The following is a 27,728-nucleotide window of genomic DNA, read 5'->3' as shown; positions in this document are numbered from 1 at the left end:
AAAAACATGTTATCCTGTGTCATTGCTCAATGGTGATCATACAATGCTACTAAGAGCATGACAAAATATAGAGGGACTTTTATGTGAAATGTTTACTATACTTTATCTCCCTATGTTCAACAATTTATAAGTATATATTAATCTCATTATTCAAAAAAAAAAAAAATCCTTCAGTTGCTTTTTTGAGGATAAAGCCTCATCCTTAATCTGGCCTACAAGGGCCTCCATGTGTTGCAGGCTTGTCTCACCTCACTCTCTGAACTTTAGCTACACAGGTCTTACCCACCTCAGTTTTTGCACAAGCTGAGCCATCAGTAATGTTCTTTCACATACCCTCCTACTCCAAACTAGTTTGTTCTTAGCCTTAAGAATGAGGATTCCTTAAAGCATCTCCATCAAATGCTGGCAGGGCACAAGAAGGTGTTATCACACTATATTTGGGGAGTCAATACAGTAGTACAGTGGTTACCATCGTGGATTATACTCAGGCTCAGTCCTTGGACATATTTATCTAACCTTTTTATGGATTAGTTTTCTCCCCTGAAAAATTGGGTTAAGAGCAGTACTTACCTCATGAGGATGTTGAAAAGATTATAGCAGATAATTGAGGGAAAGCAATTAGTACTGTGCTACACCTGAAGTAAGAGCCCAATATACGTCATTAATTATCACATCTGAATACTTCTATTATTTGTCACTTCTCTCCCTGCTCTGCTGCACCTCTGGCCCAGGGACCACGTCAGCCTGGTTCATCTCTGTATACTTAGCCTCAGCACAGGATCCTGAATCTAGAGGGTCTTTGGTATGAAATGATTAAAAAACGAAAATAAAAACTGCCAAAAGTCTTGGGTCCACTTTTGCCTTAAAAATGTCAAGCAAGTCACTCAACATACCTAAGACTCGTTTACCCTTTGGTAAAATGGGAATTGTAGCATCTCCCCTAGCGGGGCTTTGTATTAAATAAGGTGATGTATGTGCAGAAGCACGGAACACAACTTAAACTGTCCCCATGAGAGATGTTTATTACCAATAGAGTTGAGAGCCGCGACTTCCCTCCTCTCCGGCACGTCTCGTCCCGCCCGCCCTCTTCCCAGCCCACAACCTCCCTGCGCCCTTGGCCCCGGTCCCTCGGGATAACAGGCGTGGGAGCGCCGGCCGCACGTCGTTCCCTCCCGGCACTCTCCTTCCTACCTCGCCCGGAAGGACGCACTTCCGGCGGATGTGAGGGGGCGGGCCACGGAAACGGAAGTGAGCGGCGGGCCGGCTGGCGGTAACGGGGTTGAGAGGTGGTGTGGACAGCGGGCTGAAGATGGTGAGTGAGCTCCCTGCGGCTGTGGTTTCCAGCCGCGTGGGGCCGAGGCCCGGTAGGAACCGGCGGTCGCCTCCTAGCCCGTCCCCGGCGGCGGCGGCGAGGTGGGGCAGGCCTCGGGCGCCATGATCTGCCGAGTCACGGCGGCGGGGGTGGCGCGGGCTGGTCCCGGGAGCGGCGGTTAAGGCTTTGTGCCCTTCCCGCTGCTCTTCTCTCGGTCGCGCCCGTTTCGCTTCAATTCCCCCGGCAGGCTCCGGCCCCTTCCCCGTGCACCCTTCTGTGGGGTGGCGCCTCGGACCACCTTTTCCCTGAGGGGTAACCTTTGGGAGCCCTGGGACCTCAGACTCCTCGCCCAGCCTTGGCCGCCGCCCTGCAGCGCAGCCAAAGTGGGAGGCAAGGGGCTTCGGTGTGAGTGAACATTTTGGAACTGCCTTGATAACAAGCCCCACAACTATAGGCCGCATTTTTGTAGAATGCCATCCATGGTTCTTGGTGTTGAGCAAAATGAAACATTTGCTTCCCTCCGTTTGTCAGTGTAGTTAGTGCATCGCTCTCTCTCTTTAAACGGAAAACAAAAAGGAGCAACTTAAAAGATGTGACCTTTGGAAAAGACTCCTGAGTTACCACTGCCACTGGCTGATACCAGTGCTGGAGGCCATCCAAATCTGGAAAGCTCCTGGTGGTAAACAGTGTTAATCATTTTAAAGAAGTCTCAAATGTCGTTAATGGCACTTAGATTTTCACACATTTGTTTTTCTGTGCTACTTTATTAGAAACAGCAGTACTAACTGATCTTACAGAAGGAGATTAATAATGATGATATTAGAACCCAGAGACTGGAATTCCATTTTTCTGCTACCATTTTATAGTAAAGTGGTCTAGCAGGAGGAGAATGTTCCTATAGGAAAGTAGCAGGTGATGCTTTTGGAAAGGTACAAACAATTCTAGTCCTGCGGGTGTTCACCTACTGGTTCTGCTGAGTTAACAGTCCAGAGAGGTCCTTTAAATTGCTTGCAGTCACGTGGTAGATTGGTGTAGTCTGTACTAGCCTGTAGGCTAGATTTTTCTCCCTGATCCACAATGACTTCTCTGAAAGTTGAAATCTGTGAAGGTTCTTGAGTTGCAGCTGAGGACTGTTCTTAAAGGCTTTATCCTTCAGACCAGACATTGATGAACCAGCTTTGGGGAGGTTGTGTGTTTTAGGAAAACCTTGATATGCAGATGAAAGAAGCTAGAGGCAGCAAGACCCAGTAGTGTGCTGTTGAAGTTATCCAGTTGTGACACTAGAGTGGTAGATTGAAGAAACCTGAAACAGAATGAAGTACCTGACCAAATAAATATAACAGTTAGTGAAAAAAAATCCATTTAAACAAGCTGGGTTCTTCTAGAATAGTGTAAGACTTAATACCAAATTACTTGCAGCTGTTTTACATTGTTCTTCAGAATTGCAGTATATTGCACTTGAACAGCAAGTGATTTCAAGTCAGCATCTTGTACTTTACCTGTTGTAAAATTTATCACATTTTATTAGCTTTATTTGCTATGCTGTGTATTTCCATTAGACTAAGCCCTGGGAGGTAGACCTGTATCTTTTGCACCTAGCTGAGTACCTAACACATGGTGGTAGACACATAATAAATACTTGTTATTAAAAGCTTCATAATATAAATGTGCAGAGTGACAATCTATTAGTGCCAAATGTACTGTGAGTCTTTGCTTTTTTTGTTTTATACTATCCTGATTAGATACATTTCTTTTTTATAGGTAGTGGTGTCCTCTTATAGAAACCAAACTTTTCTGAAATTCTCTTTTTTCTTGTCACCACTTTCTTCTGGCTATCTCATCCCTTCTTATACCATTTCTTTGTTAGCCTTCCTTGTCCCTAAGAAGTGATGCTCCTCAACTTTCTTCATTCTGTGCTAATCATTCTCCATTGACAACTTAGGGGAGGGATCTTTCTGAAGAAAGCAAATTTGATCATTCTATAACCCTTCAGAGTCTGTCTTACCAATTTCAGAATAAAACCCAAATTCTTTGCACGTAAGGCTTTTCACTTTCTAGCTTTTACTTCTGCTTCTCTCATACATGTTTTTAGCCAGTCATCTCAATCTGCTTGTAGCTTGTTTACTTGTTTTCATGCCTTTGTCCATGTTCTTGTTTCTTAGAATGCCTTTCAATCAGACAGCATTCAAAGAAGCCCAGGACTCTTTCCCACCCCCATCTCCACCCCAAAGCTTCCTATAATTTTGTGTCCCTCTACTGTAATACTTAAGTCTCATCATAATTTTCTAGACTGTGGGCTCTTTGAGAGCAAGGGCCCTGTCCTCCTCCCCCGCCCCCTCCAGGGTTTACAGTTTTTTTACATAGGTATTAGTTATGTGTGCATGTTTTGTTTTGTTTTTCTTAATGAGTGAATGGTTTAATAGTATTGTTTGTGTTGTAGAATGCCAGAGGACTTGGATCTCAGCTAAAGGACAGTATTCCAGTTACTGAACTTTCAGCAAGTGGCCCTTTTGAAAGTCAAGATCTTCTTCGGAGAGGGTAAATGACAGTTGTGAAACATTCATAAACATTCATAAAAACTTTTTGTGAATTGTTTTTGACAATATTCTTTAAATATTTTGAGATGCCATAACTATATATTTAATTTGGCAGATACTAAGTTATATGCCTTGGACCTGGGGCAGGGCTGGTAGGGAAGAGGCTTAGATCTGTAGTGGATGAAGCATCTTAACAGAATTGTAGGTTCAGCCAGGATAAGGACACTCTCTTAGGAGGTGGTATCTTGTAACACGATTTGGGGTTCTTCTTTTGTAACTGATAACTTTGAGAGCCATTTGCCTCCTTCTCTCACTGACTTGCAGGAGTCACTCACTTTTCTTTTAGAGACACCAAAGCATGGCCCTTAAGAGCATGAACCACCTGGGTTTAAATTCTGGCTCTGCTTTTTAGTAGATGGATGCCTTTGGGCAAGTTGCCTAATTGCTTTGTGTCTGCATCCTCATCTATAAAATGTGGCTAATAATGGTGTACATCTCATTTTGAGGAAGAAATGAGTTGATAAGTGAAGAATGCGTAGAACAGTCCCTGTTACTAATGGTTTGATGGGTTGAGTACTAATTACTCGTTACTAATACACAGAGTAATATGTATAAACATGTTAATTAAATTTTTTCTAGATATATGGCAGTAGCAGTTTTTTGAAGAATTTTCCCTTGTGAATTGAAGTCTTTGACCACCAATACCTGTAATAGATGCATTTTAAAACAATAACCGTAGAGTACATTTCACTTTTTTCTTTTGCTCTATGGTTCTCTGAATTTTAATACATGTATAGCTTCCTGTAACCACCTCTGCAACAAGGATACAGAATAGTTCCATCATCCCCCCAAAAACTTTCTCTTGCTAATCCATTAAAGTCACAGCCTTGATAGATGCAATTTTTTTTTTAAATGAAAGCAATTTACTATAAGCTATTTACAGGATTCTAATCAAATCAAAGAAATTAAATTTTGACTAGGCTTGACTTATATACACAACATATTAAATGTCACAAATAATGTTGAGGGTTCCTTAAATATTGTGTTTTAACTTTTTTTAATTGTTGAGAGTTGTGTCTAAGTTCTTTTTTTACTCCTTTTTATTGAGATATATTCAGATACCATGCAGTCATACAAAGTGTGCATTCAGTTGTTCACAGTTCCATTGTATAGTTGTGCGTTCATCACCAAAATTAATTTTTGAACATTTTCATTACCACACACACAAAAATAATGAGAATAAAAATTAAAGTGAAAAAGAACAATTAAAGTGAAAAAGAACACTGGGTGCCTTTTTTTTTTTGCCCCCCATTTTCCTACTCATTCATCCATACACTGGACAAAGGGGACCGTGGTCCATATGGCTTTCCCAACCACATTGTCACCCCTCATAAGCTATGTTTTTATATAATCATCTTCAAGATTCATGGGTTCTGGGTTGTAGTTTGATAGTTTCAGGTATTTACTGCTAGCTATTCCAATTCATTAGAACCTAAAAAGGGTTTCTAGGGTACGTAAGAGTGCCCACCAGAGTGACCTCTCGGCTCCTTTTGGAGTCTCTCAGCCACTGAAACTTATTTCATTTCCTTTCACATCCCCCTTTTGGTCAAGAAGATGTTCTCCATCCCACGATGCCAGGTCTAGATTCCTCCTTGAGAGTCATATCCCACATTGCCTGGGTGATTCACTCCCCTAGGTGTCAGATCCCACGTAGAGGGGAGGGCAGTGATTTCACCTGCCAAGTTGGCTTAGCTAGAGAGAGAGGGCCACAGATAGATGTAATTTTGACATTGGGTTTTAAGTGTCTCCATTTAAAATTTTTATTTTTAGATTTCCTTGTGTGAAAAATGAACTTTTGCCCAGTCATCCTCTTGAATTATCAGAAAAGAATGTAAGTACGTTATCAAGTTCCTGTAACTTTATGTTTATATACTAGTACACAAATACTTATATTAAGACTTTATGGTTTTATTTTATTAAAACAATCCTGGTACTGAGGATTTGACCACGAAGTATATGAGGCCTTATTTCTAATATCCTTGTAGTATATGCTTTCAAATTGTCATACTTCACCAAAACTCTCTTTTCACAAATTCTTCTCTGTCTTTTTTATGGGCATCTCTTAAGATTGCTCCATATCTCGCCATTCCTCTCAATATTTTCTCATTTGATGATCCTGTTTTGTTTTATCATATTTTCTCCCTGTCATTTTTGTTGTTGACCTCTGAGTCCACATCTCTAGCTTGGACCTCTTTTTTGTGCCTTGTATTTCCAAGTTACTGAGGGGCATAGCCACTCGCTGGGCACTGTTGGGTACGCAGGTGAATATGATACAGGCCCCTTCCATAAGGAGCTTAAAATTTAATGGAGAAGACAGGCAGTGTGTAGGGACTTCATAAAGTGATACCAGAAGGCCAAGGATGGGGAAGCCACCTATGGTCAGGATTTGGAATACTATAGAGCAGGGGGCCATTTGAACAGTTTTAGAGTAGTGCTTACCAGGTAAATAGGTAGGGAAAGGTCATGCCCGAAAGAGGGTATAGCATCTGCAGATGTTCTGAAGGTAACAAAGTGTTTTTAAATATCCATTCATAGGGAATATTTTGGTAGAGTATCTTGGGTCTCTGCTACATCTATTCAGTGTTTTCTGGTTCTTAAAGGAAATTAGAGAAAGACTGTAAAACAGGTTTTTGGAAGGAAAAAAAAGCTGGTAAGGATAGCTCATTTTGATTAATAAATGAACTACAAATGCAGATGATACAGTTGACCAAAACGCTAGGCAAAAAAATTAAGAAAATCATGTATAAAGGTGAATGTGAAGTTTTGCATTAAGGTTTAGAAAATAAGTTAGGAGAGAACCTAAGACGGCAGCTAGGTGAGACAGGGCAAAAAAACACCTCCGTGAAAAAAACTAGATAAAAACCAGAAAGTGACCCAGAACACCACTTCCAGCGTAGCACCAGCCAGACAAGTTCTGCTTAATCCACAGGGAACGTGTATTTGATGAAACCAGGAGCCTACATTCTGAAACAAGTGAGTGAGCCAGCTGAAAGTCTGGCTGCTGTGCTGTGGTGTGGGGAAATGGTGGTCTGGCGTTTGGAGACGGACTAGTTCTTTAAAAAAAAAAAAAAAAAAAAAAAAGGGCCCTGGAATGGCTGCAGATAAGATGGGGAGAGCCGCACAGTGAAGCACAGCGGGAGCGGGCTGGACTAATGCCTTGGTGTCTGGTGTGGAGGATACCCCTTCCCACACCTGCTGCTGATTGTCTCGAGACCACGGGAGCAGAGGGGAGCCAAAAGGAGAAAAAAAACGCATTCCTTGCAGCCATCTCCCCAGCGGGCGGGGGGCGCTCCTGCCTGGGGCCGGACCCACAGCCCAGAGCCGCTCCAAGAAACCCAGTGTGACGGGGAGTCTTTCCCGCAGCACTGCACACACGCCACAATATCGGCCGTGGACAGTGGCCTTTAATGCACCCACAGCTGATTGTCCTGGAGCTGGGAGGGTGGAGCTGTGCGAAAAGGGGGAAGTTAATGCGTCCCATTCAACCGTCTTTGAAGTGGGCTGGGAGTGCCTCTGCATGGCCCGGTGACCCAGGGCTTCCCTGCTGGGCCAGCACACACTTGTGACGTGGTGTGGCCCTCCCTCGGCAGAGGTCCTGGAAGAGCACAGCCGGGAAGGGGGACCCACTAGGAAATCCCAGGGACTCTACGTGAATACCAAGGACTTGTGGGCCGGCAGGAGAGACAATCTGTGGAAAGACTGAAATGAAGGCTTAGGCTCCTGCAACAGCCTTAAATCTCCAGGAACACCTGGGAGGTTTGATTATTAAAGCTGCCCTGACTGCCTCACCACCCAGACACATGCCCCACATTCAGGGCAGACAGCACCAACAACACACCCAAACTTGGTGCACCAATTGGACCCCACAAGAATCAGACCCCCACACACCACAAAGACAAAGTTGGGGAGAACTGACTTGAGGGAAATAAGTGACTCACAGATGCCATCTGCTGGTTAGTTAGAGAAAGTGTACACCACCAAGCTGCAGTTCTGACAAATTAGGGATCAAGTAAAGCAGATGCCAAGAGGCCAGAAACAACAGAAAATTTTAAAGCGTATGATAAAACCAGACGATATGGAGAACCCAAACCCAAACACCCAAATCAAAAGATCAGAAGACACACAGTACTTGGCACAGTTAACCAAAGAACTACAGACAGGCAACAAGAGCATGGCACAGGATATAAAGGACATGAAGAAGAGCATGGCGCAGGATATAAAAGACATAAAGAAGACCCTAGAAGAGCATAAAGAAGAAATTGCAAGAGTAAATAAAAAAATAGAAGATCTTATGGAAATAAACTGTAGGCCAAATTAAAAAGACTCTGGATACTCATAATACAAGATTAGAGGAAGTTGAACAACAACTCAGCTTCCTTGAGGACCACAGAACAGAAAATGAAAGAACAAAAGAAAGAATGGGGAAAAAATTGAAAAAATCAAAATGGATCTCAGGGATATGATAGACAAAATAAAATGTCCAAATTTAAGACTCATTGTTGTCCCAGAAGGGGAAGAGAAGGGTAAAGATCTAGAAAGAGTATTCAAAGAAATTGTTGGGAAAAACTTCCCAAACCTTCTACACAATATAAATATACAAAGCCTAAATGCTCAGTGGACTCCAAATAGAATAAATGCAAGTAAACCCACTCCAAGACATATTCTGATCAGACTGTAAAATACTGAAGAGAAGGAGCAAGTTCTGAAAGCAGCAAGAGAAAAGCAATTCACCACATGCAAAGGAAACAACATAAGACTAAGTAGTGACTACTCAGCAGCCACCATGGAGGTGAGAAGGCAGTGGCATGACATTTAAAATTCTGAGAGAGAAAAATTTCCAACCAAGAATACTTTATCCAGCAAAACTCTCATTCAGATTTGAGGGAGAGCTTAAGTTTTTCACAGACAAACAGATGCTGAGAGATTTTGTTAATAAAAGACCTGCCCTACTTCAGATACCAAAGGGAGCCCTACCGACAGAGAAAAAAGCTGAGGGATTTCACCACCAATAGATCAGTCCTGTAAGAAATGCTAAAGGGAGTTGCACAGGCTGAAAGGAAGGCACACTGAACAATTGACTGAAACTACATGAAGAAATAAAGAGTACCACTAAAGATCACATGGTAAATATAAATACCAGTGCTACTGTATTTTGATTTGTAACCCCACTATTTACTTCCTACAGGATCCAAAATACATAAACTGTAAAGGTAAATCAGTGGTTTTGGACTCAGTGTAAAATATGTAATTTTTGACAGAAACTACATAAAGGTGGGGGAATGAGGGAGTGTAGGAACATAGTTTATGTGTCATATTGAAGTTAAGTTTGTATCAAAGAAAAACAAGATTGTTATAGACTTAAGATGTTAAATTTAAGCCCCACGGTAAACACAAAGAAAGTATCAGAGAATATGACCATAGAGATGAAAAGTAGAGTATGGGTTACGAGAAGTGGGGGAAGGGGCAATGGGGAATTAAGAAATGAGTGTAGGGTTGCTGTTTGAGGTGAAGGGAAATTTCTAGTAATGGATGGTGGGAAGGTGATAGCATTACGACATTCTAAATGTGATTAATCCCACTAATGGAATGCTAGGGAGGGAGGGGGTGGAATAGGAAGATTTAGGCTGTATATATGTTTCCACAATTGAGAAAAAAAAAAAAAAAAAGACAGTCTAAATAGATGACAGTTGAATGCCAAGGATGATCCTGGATGGGATCTGAGGATGGAGGACAGGAGGCTCAAAGGGACACAGTTGAGACATAAGGAAAAAAAAAAAAAAAGCAAATACATAATGTAAGCTTTTTATCAATGTTGAATTTCTTGAACTTCTCAGCTGCGCTTAATGGGATTGCATAAAAGAATGTTCTTTTCCATGGGAAAGGTATATGTGAATTATATTGTTTGCTCTAAGATGTGTGCAGCTTGCTCTCATGTTCAGAGGACAGAGCAATAGATGATGGATGATCAATAGGAAGGGAGGGAAAGAAAGAAATGGTGGTGTGACAGGATGTTAAAGTTGGTGGATCGGGGTATCGGGGGAGGGGGTTTGGGGTATGCTGGAGTTCTATATATGGGGTTTGTACTGTTTTTGCAACTGTTCCTGTAAGTTTGAATTTATCTCAAAATAAAATGTTTAAAAAAAAAAAAAAGAACGTAGGCACATTCAGATGTCGTAAACTTGGATTAGTACCTAAAATATGAAGATTTTAATTGACTGTATGCTCAGTATAAATCAGCAGATCACCCTGGCTACTATTGTAATCTTTTGCTTTATTAATAAGGTGGGGCCCAAGTCAGAGGAAATTAGAGTCTTACTTTTCTTGTATTGGTTTGCACACTGGACTTGGAATATTGGTTCAGTTTGGAGCAATACATGTTAAGAGAAACTTGGGCAAATCAAAGTAAGACTGGCCAGGATGGTGCAGAGTCAAAATTTCATAGATCCCTTGAGACTCAGCTTACATCTACTGCCTTCATGTATTCTTCCTTAATAACTTAACCAACTAAGGACAGTGTCTTCTTTCCTGAAATTCTGCGGCACTTGTTATCTATTATTAGTCTTTTAGTGTGGCTTGTGTAGTTGTACGGCATAGGTTTAAATTCTTGGCACCACAGTTATTAGCTAAGTGAACTTGAGCAGGTTACTTTATCTCTCTTTCAGTCTTAGTTTCTTTATCGGTAAAACAGAGTTAGTAAGAGCCTATCCTCATGGAACTCTTGGGGAGATAAATCAGTGGTTCTCAATAAGTCAGTGGTTCTCAACCAGAGGTGATTCTGTGCCCTGCACACATACGTACACACGCACACTCACACACACACACACACTGGGACTTTTGATGGTCCCTGGAGCTGTTTTTGGTTGTCACAACTTGGGAGAGAGGCTGCTATTGGCTTCTGTTGGGCAGAAGCCAGGGATGCTGCTCAACATCCTACGGTATGTAGAATGGCCTCCCATAACAAAGAATTATCTGGCCCAAGATATCAATAGCTAAGGATTGAGAAACACTGATCTCTACATAATGTCTTCCCAACTAAATTATAACGTCCACTACGGTAGACTATTTTGTTTGTTGTTTATCGCCACAGAGTGTAATTTCACACACGGTTGCTGATCATTAAGTATACATTGATTAATAATTACAAAGTGGGTGAGTTCATCCAAAGTTTATATAAATTGATTTTTTTTTTTTAGAACTGATTTTTTTTTTTTTTTCCATTTTTATTGAGACTGTTCAGATACCATACAATTATCCCAAGATCCAAAGTGTACAATCACTTGCCCCTGGGTACCCTCATACAGCTGTACATCCATCACACTTAATTTTTGTTCAATTTTTAGAAACTTTTCATTACTCCAGACAAGAAATAAAGTGAAAGATGAAAAAAGAAAAAAAGAAAAGGAAACTCTAAACCTCCCCTATCCCTAACCAACCCCCCTCAATTGTTGACTCCTAGTATTGATATAGTACGTTTGTTACTGTTTATGAAAAAATGTTGAAATACTACTAACTGTAGTATATAGTTTGTAATAGGTATATAGTTCTTCCCTATATGCCCCTCTATTATTAACTTCTAATTGTATTATCATACATTTGTTCTGGTTCATGAAGTGATTTCTAGTATTTGTACAGTTGATCATGGACATTGCCCACCATAGGATTCAGTTTTATACATTTCCATCTTTTGACCTCCAACTTTCCTTCTGGTGACATAGATGACTCTGAGCTTCCCCTTTCCACCTCATTCACACACCATTCGGCGCTGTTAGTTATTCTCACATCTTGCTACCAACACCGCTGTTCATTTCCAAACATTTGAGTTCATCCTAATTGAACATTCTGCTCATACTAAGCAAGAGCATCTACATTTCTTCTACAAGGCAGGAGGGAGAGTCAAAGAAGGTAGAGAGGCAAAAGAAAGAGGAAACAAAAAAATGACAGCTAGGAAGCAGCAAAAGGAAAAATAACCTTAAATCAAAGTAGAATAAAGAATCAGACAATACCACCAACGTCAAGTGTCTAACATGCCTCCCCTATCCCCCCCTCTTATCTGCATTCACCTTGGTATATCACCTTTGTTACATTAAAGGAAGCATAATACAATGATTCTGTTAGTTACAGTCTCTAGTTTATGCTGATTGCATCCCTCCCCCAATGCCTCCCCATTTTCAACACCTTGCAAGGTTGACATTTGCTTGCTCTCCCTCATAAAAGAACATATTTGTACATTTTATCACAATTGTCGAATACTCTAAATTTCACCAAGTTACACAGTCCCAGTCGTTATCTTTCCTCCTTTCTTGTGGTGTCTCACATGCTCCCCATCTTCCTCTTTCAACCGTATTCATAGTTACCTTTGTTCAGTGTACTTACATTGTTGTGCTACCATCTCCCAAAATTGTGTTCCAAACCACACACTCCTGTCTTCTATCACTCTGTAGTGCTCCCTTTAGTATTTCCTGTAGGGCAGGTGTCTTGTTCACAAAGTCTCTCATTGTCTGTTTGTCAGAAAATATTTTGAGCTCTCCCTCATATTTGAAGGACAGCTTTGCTGGATACAGGATTCTTGGTTGGTGGTTTTTCTCTTTCAGTATCTTAAATATATCACACCACTTCCTTCTTGCCTCCATAGTTTCTGCTGAGAGATCCGCACATAGTCTTATGAAGCTTCCTTTGTATGTAATGGATTGCTTTTCTCTTGCTGCTTTCAGGATTCTCTCTTTGTCTTTGACATTTGATAATCTGATTATTAAGTGTCTTGGCGTAGGCCTTTTCATATCTCTTCTGTTTGGAGTACGCTGCGCTTCTTGGATCTGTAATTTTATGTCTTTCATAAGAGATGGGAAATTTTCATTAATTATTTCCTCTATTATTGCTTCTGCCCCCTTTCCCTTCTCTTCTCCTTCTGGGACACCAATGATACGTACATTATTGTATTTTGTTTCATCCTTGAGTTCCTGGAGACGTTGCTCATATTTTTTCATTCTTTTCTCCATCTGCTCCTTTGTGTGTAGGCTTTCAGGTGTTTTGTTCTCCAGTTCCTGAGTGTTTTCTTCTGCCTCTTGAGATCTGCTGTTGTATGTTTCCATTGTGTCTTTCATCTCTTGTGTTGTGCTTTTCATTTCCATGGATTCTACTAGTAGGTTTTTTGAACTTTTGATTTCTGCTGTATACATGACCAGTGCTTCCTTTACAGCCTCTATCTCTTTTGCAATATCTTCTCTAAACTTTTTGAATTGATTTAGCATTAGTTGTTTAAATTCCTGTATCTCAGTTGAAGTGTACGTTTGTTCCTTTGACTGGGCCATAACTTTGTTTTTCTTAGTGTAGGTTGTAATTTTCTGTTGTCTAGGCATGGTTTCCTTGGTTATCCAAATCAGGTTTTCCCAGACCAGAACAGGCTCAGGTCCCAGAGGGAAGAAGTATTCAGTATCTGGTTTCCCTGAGGGTGTGTCTTAGAAAATTGCTCCACCCTTTGATGCCTTGGGTCACTGTGCTTTTCTGCCCAGCAGGTGACTCCTGTTAGCCTATAATTCTTGCCTGGTGTGAGGAGGTAGGGCTGTGTTCCCCCAGGCTCTGGGGTCTGGTTCTGAATGGAAAGGGCCCCACCCCTTTCCTCCTAGAGACGACAGACCCCTCAGGTGGAGGTCATTAGCATTTTAATGGTCTCCCTCTCTGCTTGTGGTGTCTCCACCCTTCCCAGAGTCACAGCCCTGGAAACTGAAAATGACTGGGGCTTTCTCCACTGAGCCAAAAAAGAAACAGATAGTCCCCTTCAGACCCAGTCCAAGGCAACCCTCCCGCTCTCCCAGGTCAGTCGTCACCCAAAGCCTCTGTCTGTTTTTTGGGGGCTGCATACCTGTAGTGAGCAGTTCACACTTGCTACTTAAAACCTCAGTTGGAGCTCAGCTGAGCTGTATTCGCTTGCTGGGAGAGAGCTTCTCTGTGGCACCACGCGGCTCTGCAGTTTGGGCTATGGGGGAGGGGGTCTCCCGACCTGGTTCTGCAGGTTTTACTTACAGATTTTATGCTGTGTTCTTGGGCATTCCTCCCAATTCAGGTTGGTGTATGATGAATGGATGGTCTCGTTTGTCCCCTCGCAGTTATTCTGGATTATTTACTAGTTGTTTCTGGTTTTTTGTAGTTGTTCCAGGGGGACTACTTAGCTTCCACTCTTCTCTATGCTGCCATCTTGCCCGTATATAAATTGATTTTTTACATAAAATTATATTTATTTTTCATTAGGACAACTCAGTATTTAAGGGGAACCCTTCAATTAGAACTTCAGATCATAGGTTTATAATAAAATGTTGCCGATTTTCGCTAAGCACCATGTGTCAAAATTTTGCTAAAGACGTCTTACTTTCAGCTTTCATATATATGGCCCCCAGGTCATGTCCCAAGTGTGCACTAATCTCTCAGATTTTTTTGGTTTTTGTTCTAATTTAAACAGGTTTACTCACACACCATACAATGCATCCTAAGTGTACAGTCATTGACTCTTTGGTCTAATCACATAGTTATACATTCACATTCACCACCACAGTCTATATAAGAATATTCTCATTTCTTTTGGGAAGAAAAAAATCGTATACACCTTATATCCCCCTGTTATTTACATTTAGCTTTGGTATAGTGCCTTTCTTAGAATTATTGAAAGGAATATTACAATGTTACTGTTACATATAGACCTTAGTTAGTTTTAATTGTATTTTTTCCCATATACCACCCTATTACTGACTCCTTGTAATAGTGATGTGTGTTTGTTTTGGTTCATGTAAGAACTTTCTTATATTTGTACAATTAACCACCATCATCATCCACTCTAGGTTTCACTAAATTATATTGTCCCACTTTTTATCCTCTAGCTTTCTTCTGGTGACATACACAACCCTAGCCTTTATCTTTCAACATACTCTGAGGTTCATTATTTACACTTGCAATATTGTGCTACCATCACACAGTATTGTTCTATCTATTTCTGAACCTTTACAGTCAACTTTATTGAATATTCTGTACTCCTTAAGCATCAATTGCCCAATCTCTGCCCTCTTTCTATCTCCTGATAACCTATGCTCTCGAATTTAACTCTCAGAGTTTATTATAATTAGTTCATTTTAATGATACCACACAGTTCTCAATAGGTTTTTGATCAGAATGATCTCTTCAATGACTGTTAGAAAAAACGCTTACTTAAAAAGAGTATAGAGTAATAAAAAATGATCACAAGAGATTATGTCACTATATCATTATAATTACCTTTACTCTATTGCAGTCTGTTTGCATACCATCTCCCCTATCCTTCAGAGGCATTTTGTGAAACTGTATGTTTTAGAATCTGTGAGTCACTTATCTTTCATTTTGCCTGAAGTATATTAAATTGTGATAGAAGTTTCCTTGGTGTAAGTATCGGTGCTTAGTATGATTAATATGATTCCAGGAAAAAAAGTGTACCCAACACAAATTAGACTTTTCAGAGTTTGGGTTTTTTCCCCTCCTTGAATCAATTATGAAAAAACATAGTTTAAACATAGTTTGATTAACAGGATGGTAAAATGGTCTGATTATGTTTTTATGAAATCCTTTGAGATATATACTTTCATACTTAGAAATTCTGTTACTTTTTGTCACTATATATATAACATTCTGCATCTCAAGTTAGACATGTTCTTTGCTCTAACAGTTTTGCAGTACTTCTAATTAAAAGCACTGAATGTATGATTATGCCTTTTAAATATATATGTTTTATAATAATTCAAATTTATTGAGATATATTCACATATCATGCAGTCATACAAAGTGTACAATCAGTTGTTCACGGTACCACCATATAGTTGTCCATCCATCACCAAAATTAATTTTTGAACATTTTCACAATTTTCACATACACAAAAGTCACAAGGATAAAAATTAAAGTGAAAAAGAACAATTAAAGTAAAAAAGAACACTGGGTGCTTTTTTTTTTGCCCGTTTAATATATTTTTGTAATGTAAAAAAATTCCTTAATGTATTAGTTTTATACATGTCAATTTTTAAATGGTAATTTTATATGGTAAAGTACACCTGCATGTTGGATAAAATATAGACATAAATGTTTAAAAGTTGATCAGGAGAAATTAGTAAAAGTGCTTTGTTTTTATTTCAGTTAAGAATATTAAAATCATTCATCTAAGTTTTGCGTTACACATCACAGCCAACTGTTTTGAAAGCAGAATGTTGAGTGTAACATTTAAAGTTATGTTGTTGTGTTTGGTAGTTCCAGCTCAACCAAGATAAAATGAATTTTTCCACATTGAGAAACATCCAGGGTCTGTTTGCTCCACTAAAATTACAGATGGAATTCAAGGCAGTGCAGCAGGTGAGTTTGGGAATCGCATTTATGTATGCATCCACATGTGTGCTGATACAATTGAAAGGACTCATCTATTTCAAATCTTACCCTGTCTGCTTCACTACAGCCTATTCTACTTTCCCCGTTTTTAGAATATGAACTCAATTCCTACTTCATAGGAAAAAGGAGCCATTAAATAGAAAATTCCTTCAGATTTTAGGCTCACTGTCTGAAAACTTACCTGCATCTACTTTCATATTTTTCACCTTCTGGGATGTTACAGTGAATTTAAAATGCCTCTAGGATACATCTAAGTGGAGGTATCTAGTTAAGCAATTCTGTATAGAGCTGGGTATACCTGTTGCTCACATATAAGCTCTTTGAAAATGTCCTTCCGTGTGTTTAAGAACTGTCCCCATTCCTGTGCTCTGGATCCTAGCCCATCACACTACCTTGGGGGAATTCCCTTTTGTTTTGTCTGTTTCTGTAAATGCCAATTTTGTTAGTACCTCATCTTCAATCCTCTCACCCTGTTACTGCCTATCTATTTCTATGGCTTTAGTTATTATTTATACGCTGATGACTCCCAAGTTAACAACTTTCATGAGCTGTAGACCTATAGACTTCCCAAATTGCAGGCACTTCAAATTTACAAGTACAAGTACAAAATAACTCATTTTTTCTTATCTATGAATAGACTTCTGCCCAAGGCAGATATTGGAACATTAGCTTTGGTTTTCCTTCTCGCCCGCTACCTCATTCCCAACCTTTTCCTACCAGTATCTGGTTAATTACCTAACATCACATGATTCCATTCTCATTTTTCCATCACCATTGCTACCCCATTGGTTTTAACCACTGTCACACTTCATCTGATCACTGCAACAGCCTTGCTGCTCCTCTAATCCATTATACACACTGTAGTCAGAATAACCTTTGTAAAACACAAATATAATTATGTTACTCTTCTCTCAGAAGTCTTTCAGTGTCTTCACTTTGTTTTCAAAATAAAATCCAACTCCTTAGTGTGTCTCTGTTCATGAACTGACTTTTTGCTCTCCAACATACTTGATATCTTCGTAAATTAATTGTGGTTTCCTGACTAATTATATTCTCCTATCTTTTTGCTTTTCCTACTAGTGTAGATTTATTTCTCTCACCTGACCAAAGTTGTGCCTTTTTCAATGAATTCTGTTAATTCCACCAATTGTATTAGCTATGTCCTTCTGGAATTTGCTTTTATGACTTTTTCTCTGAGGATAAAGCTCTCAGCATGGCTTTTTATCAGAATAACTTAGATTGAATCTTGCTTCTACCATCTATTAGTGTTAAGAACTTCAGTACATTGGAGACCTTTCTGAGCCTCAGATTTTTTGTTTGTTTTTAATGTGAAATGTAGTAGCAGTAAGAAGTAAGAACTATGTAGGATTATTCTAAAGATTAGATGGAATAATGTTTGGTACAAAATTGTTAGCTTCGCTTTTTATTCTGTTACTCAGATTCCAACTATATAGTCTCATATTTTGGGCCTCAGCTTTTAATCCCATTTATTCCAAACTTCTTTGCCCAGAATTCTTATCCTGTTTTCCTGATCTCTATTGTCTGACCTCATACTTTTGGAATTCTTCCTTGTCAAGATGTATAACAACTGCCTACTCTTCCCTGCTTTTGATGCCTGCTCTGGACTGTATCTCTGATTCCACTCTACTTCCCAGCCCCCTTTCTATTGGGTTTAACTCACTCCTATTTCTGTTTCTTCTTATTCCTCTGTCTTCCGCAGCACACCCCCTTTTTTTAGTCTTGTCATTATAGAGAAATTTTTCCATGCTAAAAATTTGAAATAACCCAATAGGCCGTTAGTAATTGAAAATAGTATCTTTAGGCAAATTTTGGGGGGGGTGGAAATCTGAGCATAACTGCCCCCCTTAAAAGCTAAAGGTTTGAGTATTTAAAATTCTAGCATTATTTAGTCACTGACCACCTATTACTCTTGGTTATCTTCTGGCAATATCCACAATTATCTGTGTCGATTTTAATTATGATCACTTGACACTAACAACAGAAAAACTGAAAGTTTGTTTTGGCTACATTAGTTTGTTCAGTGCCAAAGGTGTGCCAGTGACTATGCTATGTATATACTTTTCACTCCACCATACTACAGTTCTGAGAGGAAGCTTTCACTGATGAGGAAACTCAGTGAGACAGGTCAGGTAACTTGCAGAAGGTATATGGTTGGTAAATGCTAAAATCAGAATTTGAATCCAGATCTGTCTGCTACCACAACCTGTGCTTTGTCCACTACAGTTAGGTGCCATTCTATAGTTGTGCATATAAGGTGTTTCCTATACCAATACTCAACTGCAAAGGTTTTACATTAATATGGATTTAATACTTGGAAAAAGGAGATCACATTAGATCAGAATGGCACTGTGTTTTTAAAAGGTTCCATAAATGACTCTGATCTGGGACCCAGAGTTAGCTATAATAATGGCTACCATTTATTGAATGCAGTGCCTTGGAGTATAAAATACTCCAGATCACCAAACAAAGGGGCTATTTAAAATACTGTTGTCTGGTGTTGAGAAAATAAATGATTCTAATGACTGAGTGAAAAATAAATACATAAATAAATAAATAAAATGAATGAATGAATGAATGACTCCGATCTGCATGTCTTGTTACCACTGCTGTTTTAAAGGGTCGTACCTTACATTTGTACTTCGATACAAAATAGCATACAAATGATGTAATCAGTTTTCTAAATAGAGTAATACATCTCACCAAGTGGGAATTTCTGCAGGAGTTTGATCACCCCACATTTATTAGGAACAAGGGCATTTGTGTTTCATTCAATGGGATATGCTGTGGTTTGCCTGAATAGAAGAAGCAGAGCTACTATATTGGTGTGAACTTGATGGGGGTTATTAAGTGTTAATTAACAAAAGCTACAATATCAGTGCCTACATATTTTGAGTAAAGTTTTCTGGTATTTTTTAAAACTTTGGGTCTAAAATATGAACTGATGTGATTTTTCACTTGCTGAATTAATATTTTACTTAGTTTTGTGAATTTTACAAATAAGGAATGAAGAACATGAAATTAATATATTCTTTGTTTTCTCCCTCCACCCTCAACTCCCCCAATCTTGCCCAAAGGCTCAGCGGCTTCCATTTCTTCCGAGTTCAAACTTTTCACTGGATATTTTGAGGGGTAATGATGAGACTATTGGATTTGAAGATATTCTTAATGGTAGGTGTCATTCAGCAGTTTTTTATGGAAGCTCCTATTATATGTACAAGGCAGCAGCAAATAGACAAAATTGTCATCCTCATGGATTCAGTAGAATCTGCTTGTACTCACTACAGTAAGATAAAATTAAGTGGTAATCATTGTTCTTTGACCGTTTTTAAAGGTGAAGATTATTTATGAAATTCTGAGGTTATATTCATTTCAGTCAACTAATGGTAATTGTTAATTTCACGTTCATTAGCATAAAGTTTGATGGGTGGGTCTAATATAATACAGTCTGATAGTTTCAGGATTCAGAACATTTGTGAGATGTGACTAGTTTTTAAAGCAACTAAAAAATATAAAAGCTTTCCTTAAAAACTACCACCCTATTCTCCACCCCCACCCCTCCCACAATAATTTGAGTAGGAAAAAAGAATCATTTTCAACAAAATTCCCTGAATCATTGTATTGTGTATGAGATAAATGGCTTTTAAAGTAAGAACAATATGTGCAGCATCCTCTGTTTTTTCTCGTCTCAAGGAAGATAAACAGAATTCTGTCCCGTTCTGCCTTGGTTCATTACGCCCCAGCAGTTCAGGAGAAACAGAAAAACTCTACAGGATTAAATTATATTAGTTTTGCTTGGCTGCTGATGTCTGGTAAGGAAATCCTGTGGACAGAACAGAAGTCTAGTGAGCCTCCTCTTTGAGAATCTTCCCTGAAGGAATTTTTTTAATGCAGGAAATCCTAGGATTCCTAAGCTTTTATTGAACTTAGACCTCATTTAAAATTAGTAAAGTGATAGTTCAGGTCTATATATTTTTATCTTTTAATTAGTTACAACAATGGATTCATTTTTAAAGCTTCTGTAATTCTGTTTAAAGGAAGGAAGCAGTACTTACTGAGCATTTATTCAGTCAGTCAAATCTTTATTATGTGTCAGGCACTGGGCTAGGCTCTGAATGTAAACAGACAACAAAACAAACCTCTGCTTTCTTCTAATGGGGAAGACAAATGTTAAACAGATAAAATGCAAACTTAAAATTACAAATTGTGATTAATTAGGAATAGGGATGTAGTTGTTGGATTATGAGGGGTTCCTCTGGATCAACGCAAAAGTTGATTCCTGAAAGATGTATGAATTTGTTGAGCAAAAAGTGGAGGAAAGAATATTTCAGGCGGAAGAAGCAGAATGTTCTTCTGAGGACCTCTGAGCTGAGAGTAGCTTTGCACATTGTCAAGTACTGAAGGGTTTGAGATGAAGTCAGTTCATGGACGCTGGCAGGAGGCAAGACTCCTAGAGACAAAGGACAGTTTATTACTCTTGGTGGGGACAGCAGCCAGAGTATCAGCATTTTCATTGGTTTCTGAGCTCCGGTTCCCACCGGGCAGCAAAAAGAGTCTCTGCTGTTGCTTGTATGCACGGTATATTTCATCACAGGAGGGGAACCCGAAGATTAGGGCAACTGAATATTTTACGGTGGATGGTAAGCCTGGCTGTCCTGTGTTCCTGGGGAGACACTGTTATCTTCTGAAACAATGTTGGCTTTAGAGACACCCTTGAAAACGTAGTCCAGAACAAAAATAGTCAGTGCCTCTGCTTCCAAGATGTGCAGAATTGTGGGAGACTCATAGAGAATTGTCTCCCAGAAAGAAAGAGGATTTTTGGAAAATGAATGGATTCAGGTGAGGTAGAAAAGCCAGGCAGGGTACAGACTGAGCCAGAGCCTTGCAGGCCATGGGTTTTCTTCAGAGTACAATGGAAAGCCATTGAATAGCTTTAAGCAGGGGAGTGATAGGATATATCACAATGAAAAAGATCACTGGCTATCTTGTGAGCATTTTTTCTCCCTCATTCCTTGCATCCCTCCAGGGTGGCTATGAGCTAGGAGGGTCCCCTGTCTGGTAGTTGGTTTATTTCAGAATAAGAGCACCTCACTGCACTTCGGGTAATTTCCACTTTGTGAGAACTGTGACCATATAATATATGGGTATTTAGGGACTCACCTTGGAGCTGACATTAGCTGTTCCTTCTGCTTAGAATATCCTTTCCCCTCAGTTTTTGAATTCAACTTAAATGGTACTTATTCAGAGAGGCCCTCCGTGACTGCCCAATTTGAAGCAGTCCCCATTCATTCTGTCACCTCCCCTTTAATTCTTTGCCTTGCACTTACCTGGTATTTTTCTTGTTTGTCATTTGTGTTCTTCCTCGTGTTAAACATAAGCTGCATGAGAATTGGGGGTTTGGGCTTGTTAACTGTTGGATCCCCAGTGCCTAGTCAAGGTGCTTGACCTATGTAAGTTCAAACTGAATACTGTCTCCATCTTACAGCTTAGGAAGCTGAGGCCTGGGGAGGTGAAATCGTGTACCTAGGATTACACAACTGGTCTGAGGTAGCAGATTTGGAACCTAAATGTGTTTCCTTTTAAAGTTCTTCTTACTGTATTCTCCTCATCGCCTTTGACCCAGAATGAATCCTTAAGTCTTGTAATTAGGGAGTAGCTTGTTAATCTAAGCACTGTGTGAAGACAAACCACGATGAAAATCTTTGTTTCTCAGGTTTACATTCGTTAAAGTGTTGGAGATGATGAGATTTTTTTCTTGCTCGTTCAGTGAAGTACTTGGCCAAAAAACTGCAGGCTTTACAAGGAGGGAAAGGGAATATAAGAAGGGTAATGGGAAAGCAGAGCCAGACTTCTGATGAACTTTTCTTAATGCTGACAGAAGCCTTACTCCAGTGCCCTAACATTAGGATGAATAAACTGAGACTTAGAGAGAGCTTCAGCTCTGGCAGCCTGGCTCCTGCATGAGCTGTCTTTTGATGCAAGTGATTTACTTAATAAGCATAAGCTTTATCAAAGGCAAAGGCTGAAAAAATCAGAATTTAAAAGAAAGTTGTATTTATATAAATGAGTGTATCCTCTATTCAGAAGCTTAAAACATCATAGCTGACACTCATCTCCTGTGATCACCACCAATCCTGTTTCTCTCCCTTAGCATATGTCCTTCCAGACTTTTCTCTGTATGTCTTCATACAAATTATATATGTAGTCAGAAAATAGTTGGCAGTGTTTTGTGTGTGTGTGTTTTTTTTTAACACAATTGGTATATACTGTATGTGCCATTCTCCTATTGATGGGTGCTTCCCTTTTTTCCTCACGTCATCAACACAAACAGTGCTGCAGCAAAATCTTTTCCCATTTTTTATACTCATGCAAACATTTTTTTAAAGTTTAAGTTTTGAACGCCTGTTATATACATGGCCTTTTATTATATACTCTATTAAGTGCAGTCATAGCATTATCTTTTTTTTTATTCATTTTATTGAGGTATATTCACACACCATGCAGTCATACAAAACAAAGCGTCCATTCAGTTGTTCACAGTACCATCACATAGTTGTGCATTCATCACCAAATCAATCCCTGACACCTTCATTACCACACACACAAAAATAACAAGAATAAAAATTAAAGTGAAAAAGAGCAATTAAAGTAAAAAAGAACACTGGGTGCCCTTTTTGTTTGTTTGTTTGTTTGTTTGTTTCCTCCATGTGTCTGCTTATCCATCCATAAACTAGACAAAGGGGAGTGTGGTCCCTATGGCTTTCCCAATCACATTGTCACCCCTTGTAAGCTACATTTTTATACAATTGTCTTCAAAATTTATGGGTTCTGGGTTGTAGTTTGATAGTTTCAGGTATTTACTGCTAGGCTACTCCCACGATGCCAGGTCTAGATTCCTCCTTGGGAGTCATACTCCACGTTGCCAGGGAGATTAACTCCCCTGGGTGTCTGATCCCAGGTAGACGGGAGGGCAGTGATTTCATCTGCCAAGTTGGCTTAGCTAGGGAGAGAGGGCCACATCTGAGCAACAAAGAGGCATTTGGGAGGAGGCTCTTAGGCACAATTATAGGGAGGCCTAGCCTCTCCTTGTAGCATTATCTTTTTTTTTTTTTTTTTTTTTTAATATTCATTTTATTGAGATATATTCACATACCACGCAGTCATACAAAACAAATAGTACATTCAATTGTTCCCAGTACCATTACATAGTTGTACATTCATCACCAAAATCAATTCCTGACACCTTCATTACCACACACACAAAAATAACAAGAATGATAATTAAAGTGAAAAAGAGGAAATAAGTAAAAAAGAACACTGGGTCCCTTTGTCTGTTTGTTTGTTTCTTTGTTTCCTTCCCCTATTTTTCTACTCATCCATCCATAAACTAGACAAAGGAGAGTGTGGTCCATATGGCTTTCCTAATCCCATTGTCACCCCACATAAGCTACATTTTTATACAATTATCTTCAAGATTCATGGGTTCTTGGTTGTAGTTTGATAGTTTCAGATATCTACCACCAGCTACCCCAATTCATTAGAGCCTAAAAAGGGATTTTGTCCTTTTAAAGCAACTTTTCTTGTTCATGTCAGATGAACCAGGTCCATATGTCTACACATAACACTTTAAAGAGATTCTCTGACATTGAACTTTGTGAAAGTTACAAAAGGATTTGTTCAAAAGTATTGAACTCACATTCCAGAATGACACTTAGCAAAAAACTCTAATATCCTGTGGGTTTCATCCTCCAGACGTGGCTGGGGAACTCTCCCAGGTTTAGAGCTCTCCTTTTCTGGGGGTCCCATGTTGTTCTGTCTAGTGCAGTCAGAATGTTTGCTTCTGGTTCCCGCCTGATGGCTGTGTGGAGCTGCAGCTCTCGGTCTTTCCCACCCAACTGGCCTTGATCTTTGAAGGGGTTTGATCTCCCTTTTGGTAAGAAAAGCCACTTCCTAACCAGAGAACCAAAATTAGGTCTCCCGTGACACAGAAATGCTGACTCTTGACATTTCCTATGCCTCACTGTTTAATCACTTCGTACCCTAACTCAGTGTCATTCCTTGGCACACTGCTCAGCACCCAGTGAACACTAATAAATGATGTTGGCTGTTGCACGTGTCTGGGAGCTCACCACACACCAGTTTTGTTTTTAAATAGCCATTCTCCTGGGAACCAATGAAGCCTGTGGAAACTGCTTCAGGACTCTACATACAAGCATATACTCCAAAAATATGGATATGAGGAGAAGGATATCTTTACGAATAACATGGTTTCAAAGTACAGCCTAACATATCTAATGACACAGGCATGTTACTTTGTTTTTTTTTTTTTTTAATCTTCATTTTATTGAGATATATTCACATACCACACAGTCATACAAAACAAATCGTACTTTCGATTGTTTACAGTACCATTACATAGTGGTACATTCATCACCCAAATCAATCCCTGACACCTTCATTAGCACACACACAAAAATAACAAGAATAATAATTAGAGTGAAAAAGAGCAATTGAAGTAAAAAAGAACACTGGGTACCTTTGTCTGTTTGTTTCCTTCCCCTATTTTTCTACTCATCCATCCATAAACTAGACAAAGTGGAGTGTGGTCCTTATGGCTTTCCCAATCCCATTGTCACCCCTCATAAGCTACATTTTTATACAACTGTCTTCGAGATTCATGGGTTCTGGGTTGTAGTTTGATAGTTTCAGGTATCCACCACCAGCTACCCCAATTCTTTAGAACCTAAAAAGGGTTGTCTAAAGTGTGCATAAGAGTGCCCACCAGAGTGACCTCTCGGCTCCTTTTGGAATCTCTCTGCCACTGAAGCTTATTTCATTTCCTTTCACATCCCCCTTTTGGTCAAGAAGATGTTCTCCGTCCCACGATGCCAGGTCTACATTCCTCCCCGGGAGTCATATTCCACGTTGCCAGGGAGATTCACTCCCCTGGGTGTCTGATCCCACGTAGAGGGGAGGGCAGTGATTTCACCTTTCAAGTTGGCTTAGCTAGAGAGACAGGGCCACATCTGAGCAACAAAGAGGCATTTGGGAGGAGGCTCTTAGGCACAATTATAGGGAGGCCTAGCCTCTCCTTGTAGCATTATCTTTTGTTGCTAAGGCTACTTTGTTGTGTGACAAGTGCCAAGAGTATTGATTGCCAAACTGATGTGACATGGTATGAATGGTTATTTTTACAAGCTGATTTTACAGTTCAGCTCATTTAGTTTTTATTTTGTTTCTAGCACTATGTTGGGAATTAGAGGGGGAAAAAAGATTTTCTTGGAGGAGCTTGTTGTTTGGCAGTAATTTTAAAAGCTCTTTTTAAGTGTATTATCACAATTAAAATAAGACTTTTGGCTGACCCATCTGTAAACACAAAGGAGTGATGACTTTTAAGGTTTTAAGATATTCTTATATTAGATTTCTGGTTTGTGTGTGTGTGTGTGTGTGTGTGTGTGTGTATGTACATATGCTACAGGGTACACAATGAACCCTATATAAAAAGGTTTTACAAATTAAATTGAGATTGCTTAATCTCTTAATTAGAGATTGTTCCCAGTCACCTGGGAAGCCACTGGGGAAAGCTTAAGAACTTAGAAAAAGAACTTTTTAAATCTATTTTTTCTTTGTAAAGCAATGTACAGTAGAATGTAGTTATTTTTAAGAGCACAGTTCTGTGAGTTTTGACAAATGTATATAGCTGGATAAACACCCCTAACAAGATAACAGCATGTTTTCATTACCCCCAGAAAGTTCCCTTGGTTCCTTTGCACTCAATCCCCCAACCATGTCCCCAGGCAATCACTGATCTGTTTTCTGTCACTAGATTAGTTTTGTCTGTCCTAGATTTTTGTAAGTAAAATCATTTATTACTTTTTGAGAATCTTTTAATGTTTGTTTTTATTTGTTTTCAGATCCATCACAAACTGAAGTAATGGGAGAACCACACTTGATGGTTGAACATAAACTTGGTTTACTGTAACACAGTTGTGCTGTTAATGAAAATAGGGACTGCTTCTTGTTTATAGTTGTGTTTCTACTATAATTTGATGTACACAACATTAAAAGTACTGACATGTGAGAATTTTTGCCTAAATAGTATCAGTGATCATTTGAAATTATTTGGTTCTTTGGTTCATGGCCATGTGACAATTGAGAACACTAAAGGAAGACAATTTTAAAGCTAGTTTTATATTAAAACATTGGCCGTCTAAGTCTTTAAAAACTCATTGCTAATGAATATTATAAATCTGCCTGCAAGTTCCAAATAAACCCATTTTCTAGGTATTCCTTAAATTTAATTTTAAATAGTCATTATCTATATCTGAATGTGCAGCCTTCATAGTAGCATCTTTCAGAATAAATAATTGTAATTGATTTTACTGGCAACTTCAAGTTAAGAGCAGAATATGATGTTTACAGTTTATCCTGTTTCAGTATCAGCCATTAATACTCATAAGAATATATGCTTTATTGATAACTATTTTAAATTACAACCATTCTTTGATTCTTTCAAGTTGAAAACCATAAGTTCAGAGGTTTTGATTTTGGTCTTGTCTTTAAAGTGAAAAAATTAAAAAGTAACCAGCAGAAGTATATTAACCTGTGGTTCTTCACAGATTTGATAATATATTAATATATATTTAATATGTTACTAAGTAATACTGTTAAAAGAAAGCCTCATCTTTCCTTGTTCTTGCTTTATATATCATATGATGCTTAAATTTTAAAAATTACAACCTTCATACATATACTCACACAATAATTTCTTTAAAAATTTTCACCATGTTTGTTCTTTCTTACAAGGTATCCTTTATGAACCTGGTACATAAAAATTAAAGCTTTTTAGAACATTAGTAAGTGGGTCATCTTTCATTAAAACAAAGCTAATTGTACTATGTTTTAAATGAGTATTGTGAAGTGTCAATTTAAAAATGTGATGATCAAAATTTTGATATACACACAGTTTTTCAGGAACATCTTTATTAGGTTAAATCAGTGGTTTTCAGCAGAAGATGAACCCCCCCTCCCCCCACATACCCCCAACATTTGACAGTTTGACAGTTTTGGTTGTCACCGCTTTGCGGGGAGGCCAGAGGTGCTGCCGAACATCTGAACGATACACAGGACATTGACATATGGTCATTTAACAATTGAAAACACTGGAGGGAGATGATTAAAAGGCATCATTAAAACAGTAACCTTCTCTGTCTTTAAAAAACTAATTGCTAATGAAATTATAGGCAGCTGTATTGAGGTTGCTCCCCACCACAAAGAATCATCCAGTTCAAAATGTCCATAGCACCAATACTGACAAACCCTAAGATAAATCAAGTTAGACTTAAAAACAAAACAAAACACTTGCTCTTGATTATTATTGAGATTAAGTTTAAAACAGTCCTTAGCAACA

General features: G+C 39.0%; 1 protein-coding gene across 1 annotated transcript; it reads left to right on the top strand.

Moving 5' to 3' along the window:
* The first annotated feature begins 1,165 nt into the window (after nt 1-1,165).
* On the top strand, nt 1,166-26,911 carry LOC119506721 (proteasome maturation protein). Its single transcript, XM_037799807.1, has 6 exons — nt 1,166-1,312; nt 3,753-3,850; nt 5,680-5,740; nt 16,166-16,267; nt 19,396-19,489; nt 26,233-26,911. Exons 1-6 carry the CDS (start codon nt 1,310-1,312, stop codon nt 26,298-26,300), a joined length of 426 nt encoding a protein of 141 aa, XP_037655735.1. The 5' UTR covers nt 1,166-1,309; the 3' UTR covers nt 26,301-26,911.
* Nucleotides 26,912-27,728: the final 817 nt, after the last annotated feature.

This window comes from Choloepus didactylus, chromosome 12 (genome assembly GCF_015220235.1).
Source record: "Choloepus didactylus isolate mChoDid1 chromosome 12, mChoDid1.pri, whole genome shotgun sequence".
Lineage (NCBI taxonomy): Eukaryota > Metazoa > Chordata > Mammalia > Pilosa > Megalonychidae > Choloepus > Choloepus didactylus.
Note: the sequence above shows the minus strand (reverse complement) of the source record. Positions and strands in the feature narration are given on the sequence as shown.

Excerpts from the sequence above, each read along its gene's own strand:
- LOC119506721 (XM_037799807.1), top strand. Across the intron at positions 16,268-19,395 it reads AATTCAAGGCAGTGCAGCAG|GCTCAGCGGCTTCCATTTCT; the intron begins GTGAGTTTGGGA and ends TCTTGCCCAAAG. Across the intron at positions 19,490-26,232 it reads ATTTGAAGATATTCTTAATG|ATCCATCACAAACTGAAGTA; the intron begins GTAGGTGTCATT and ends ATTTGTTTTCAG.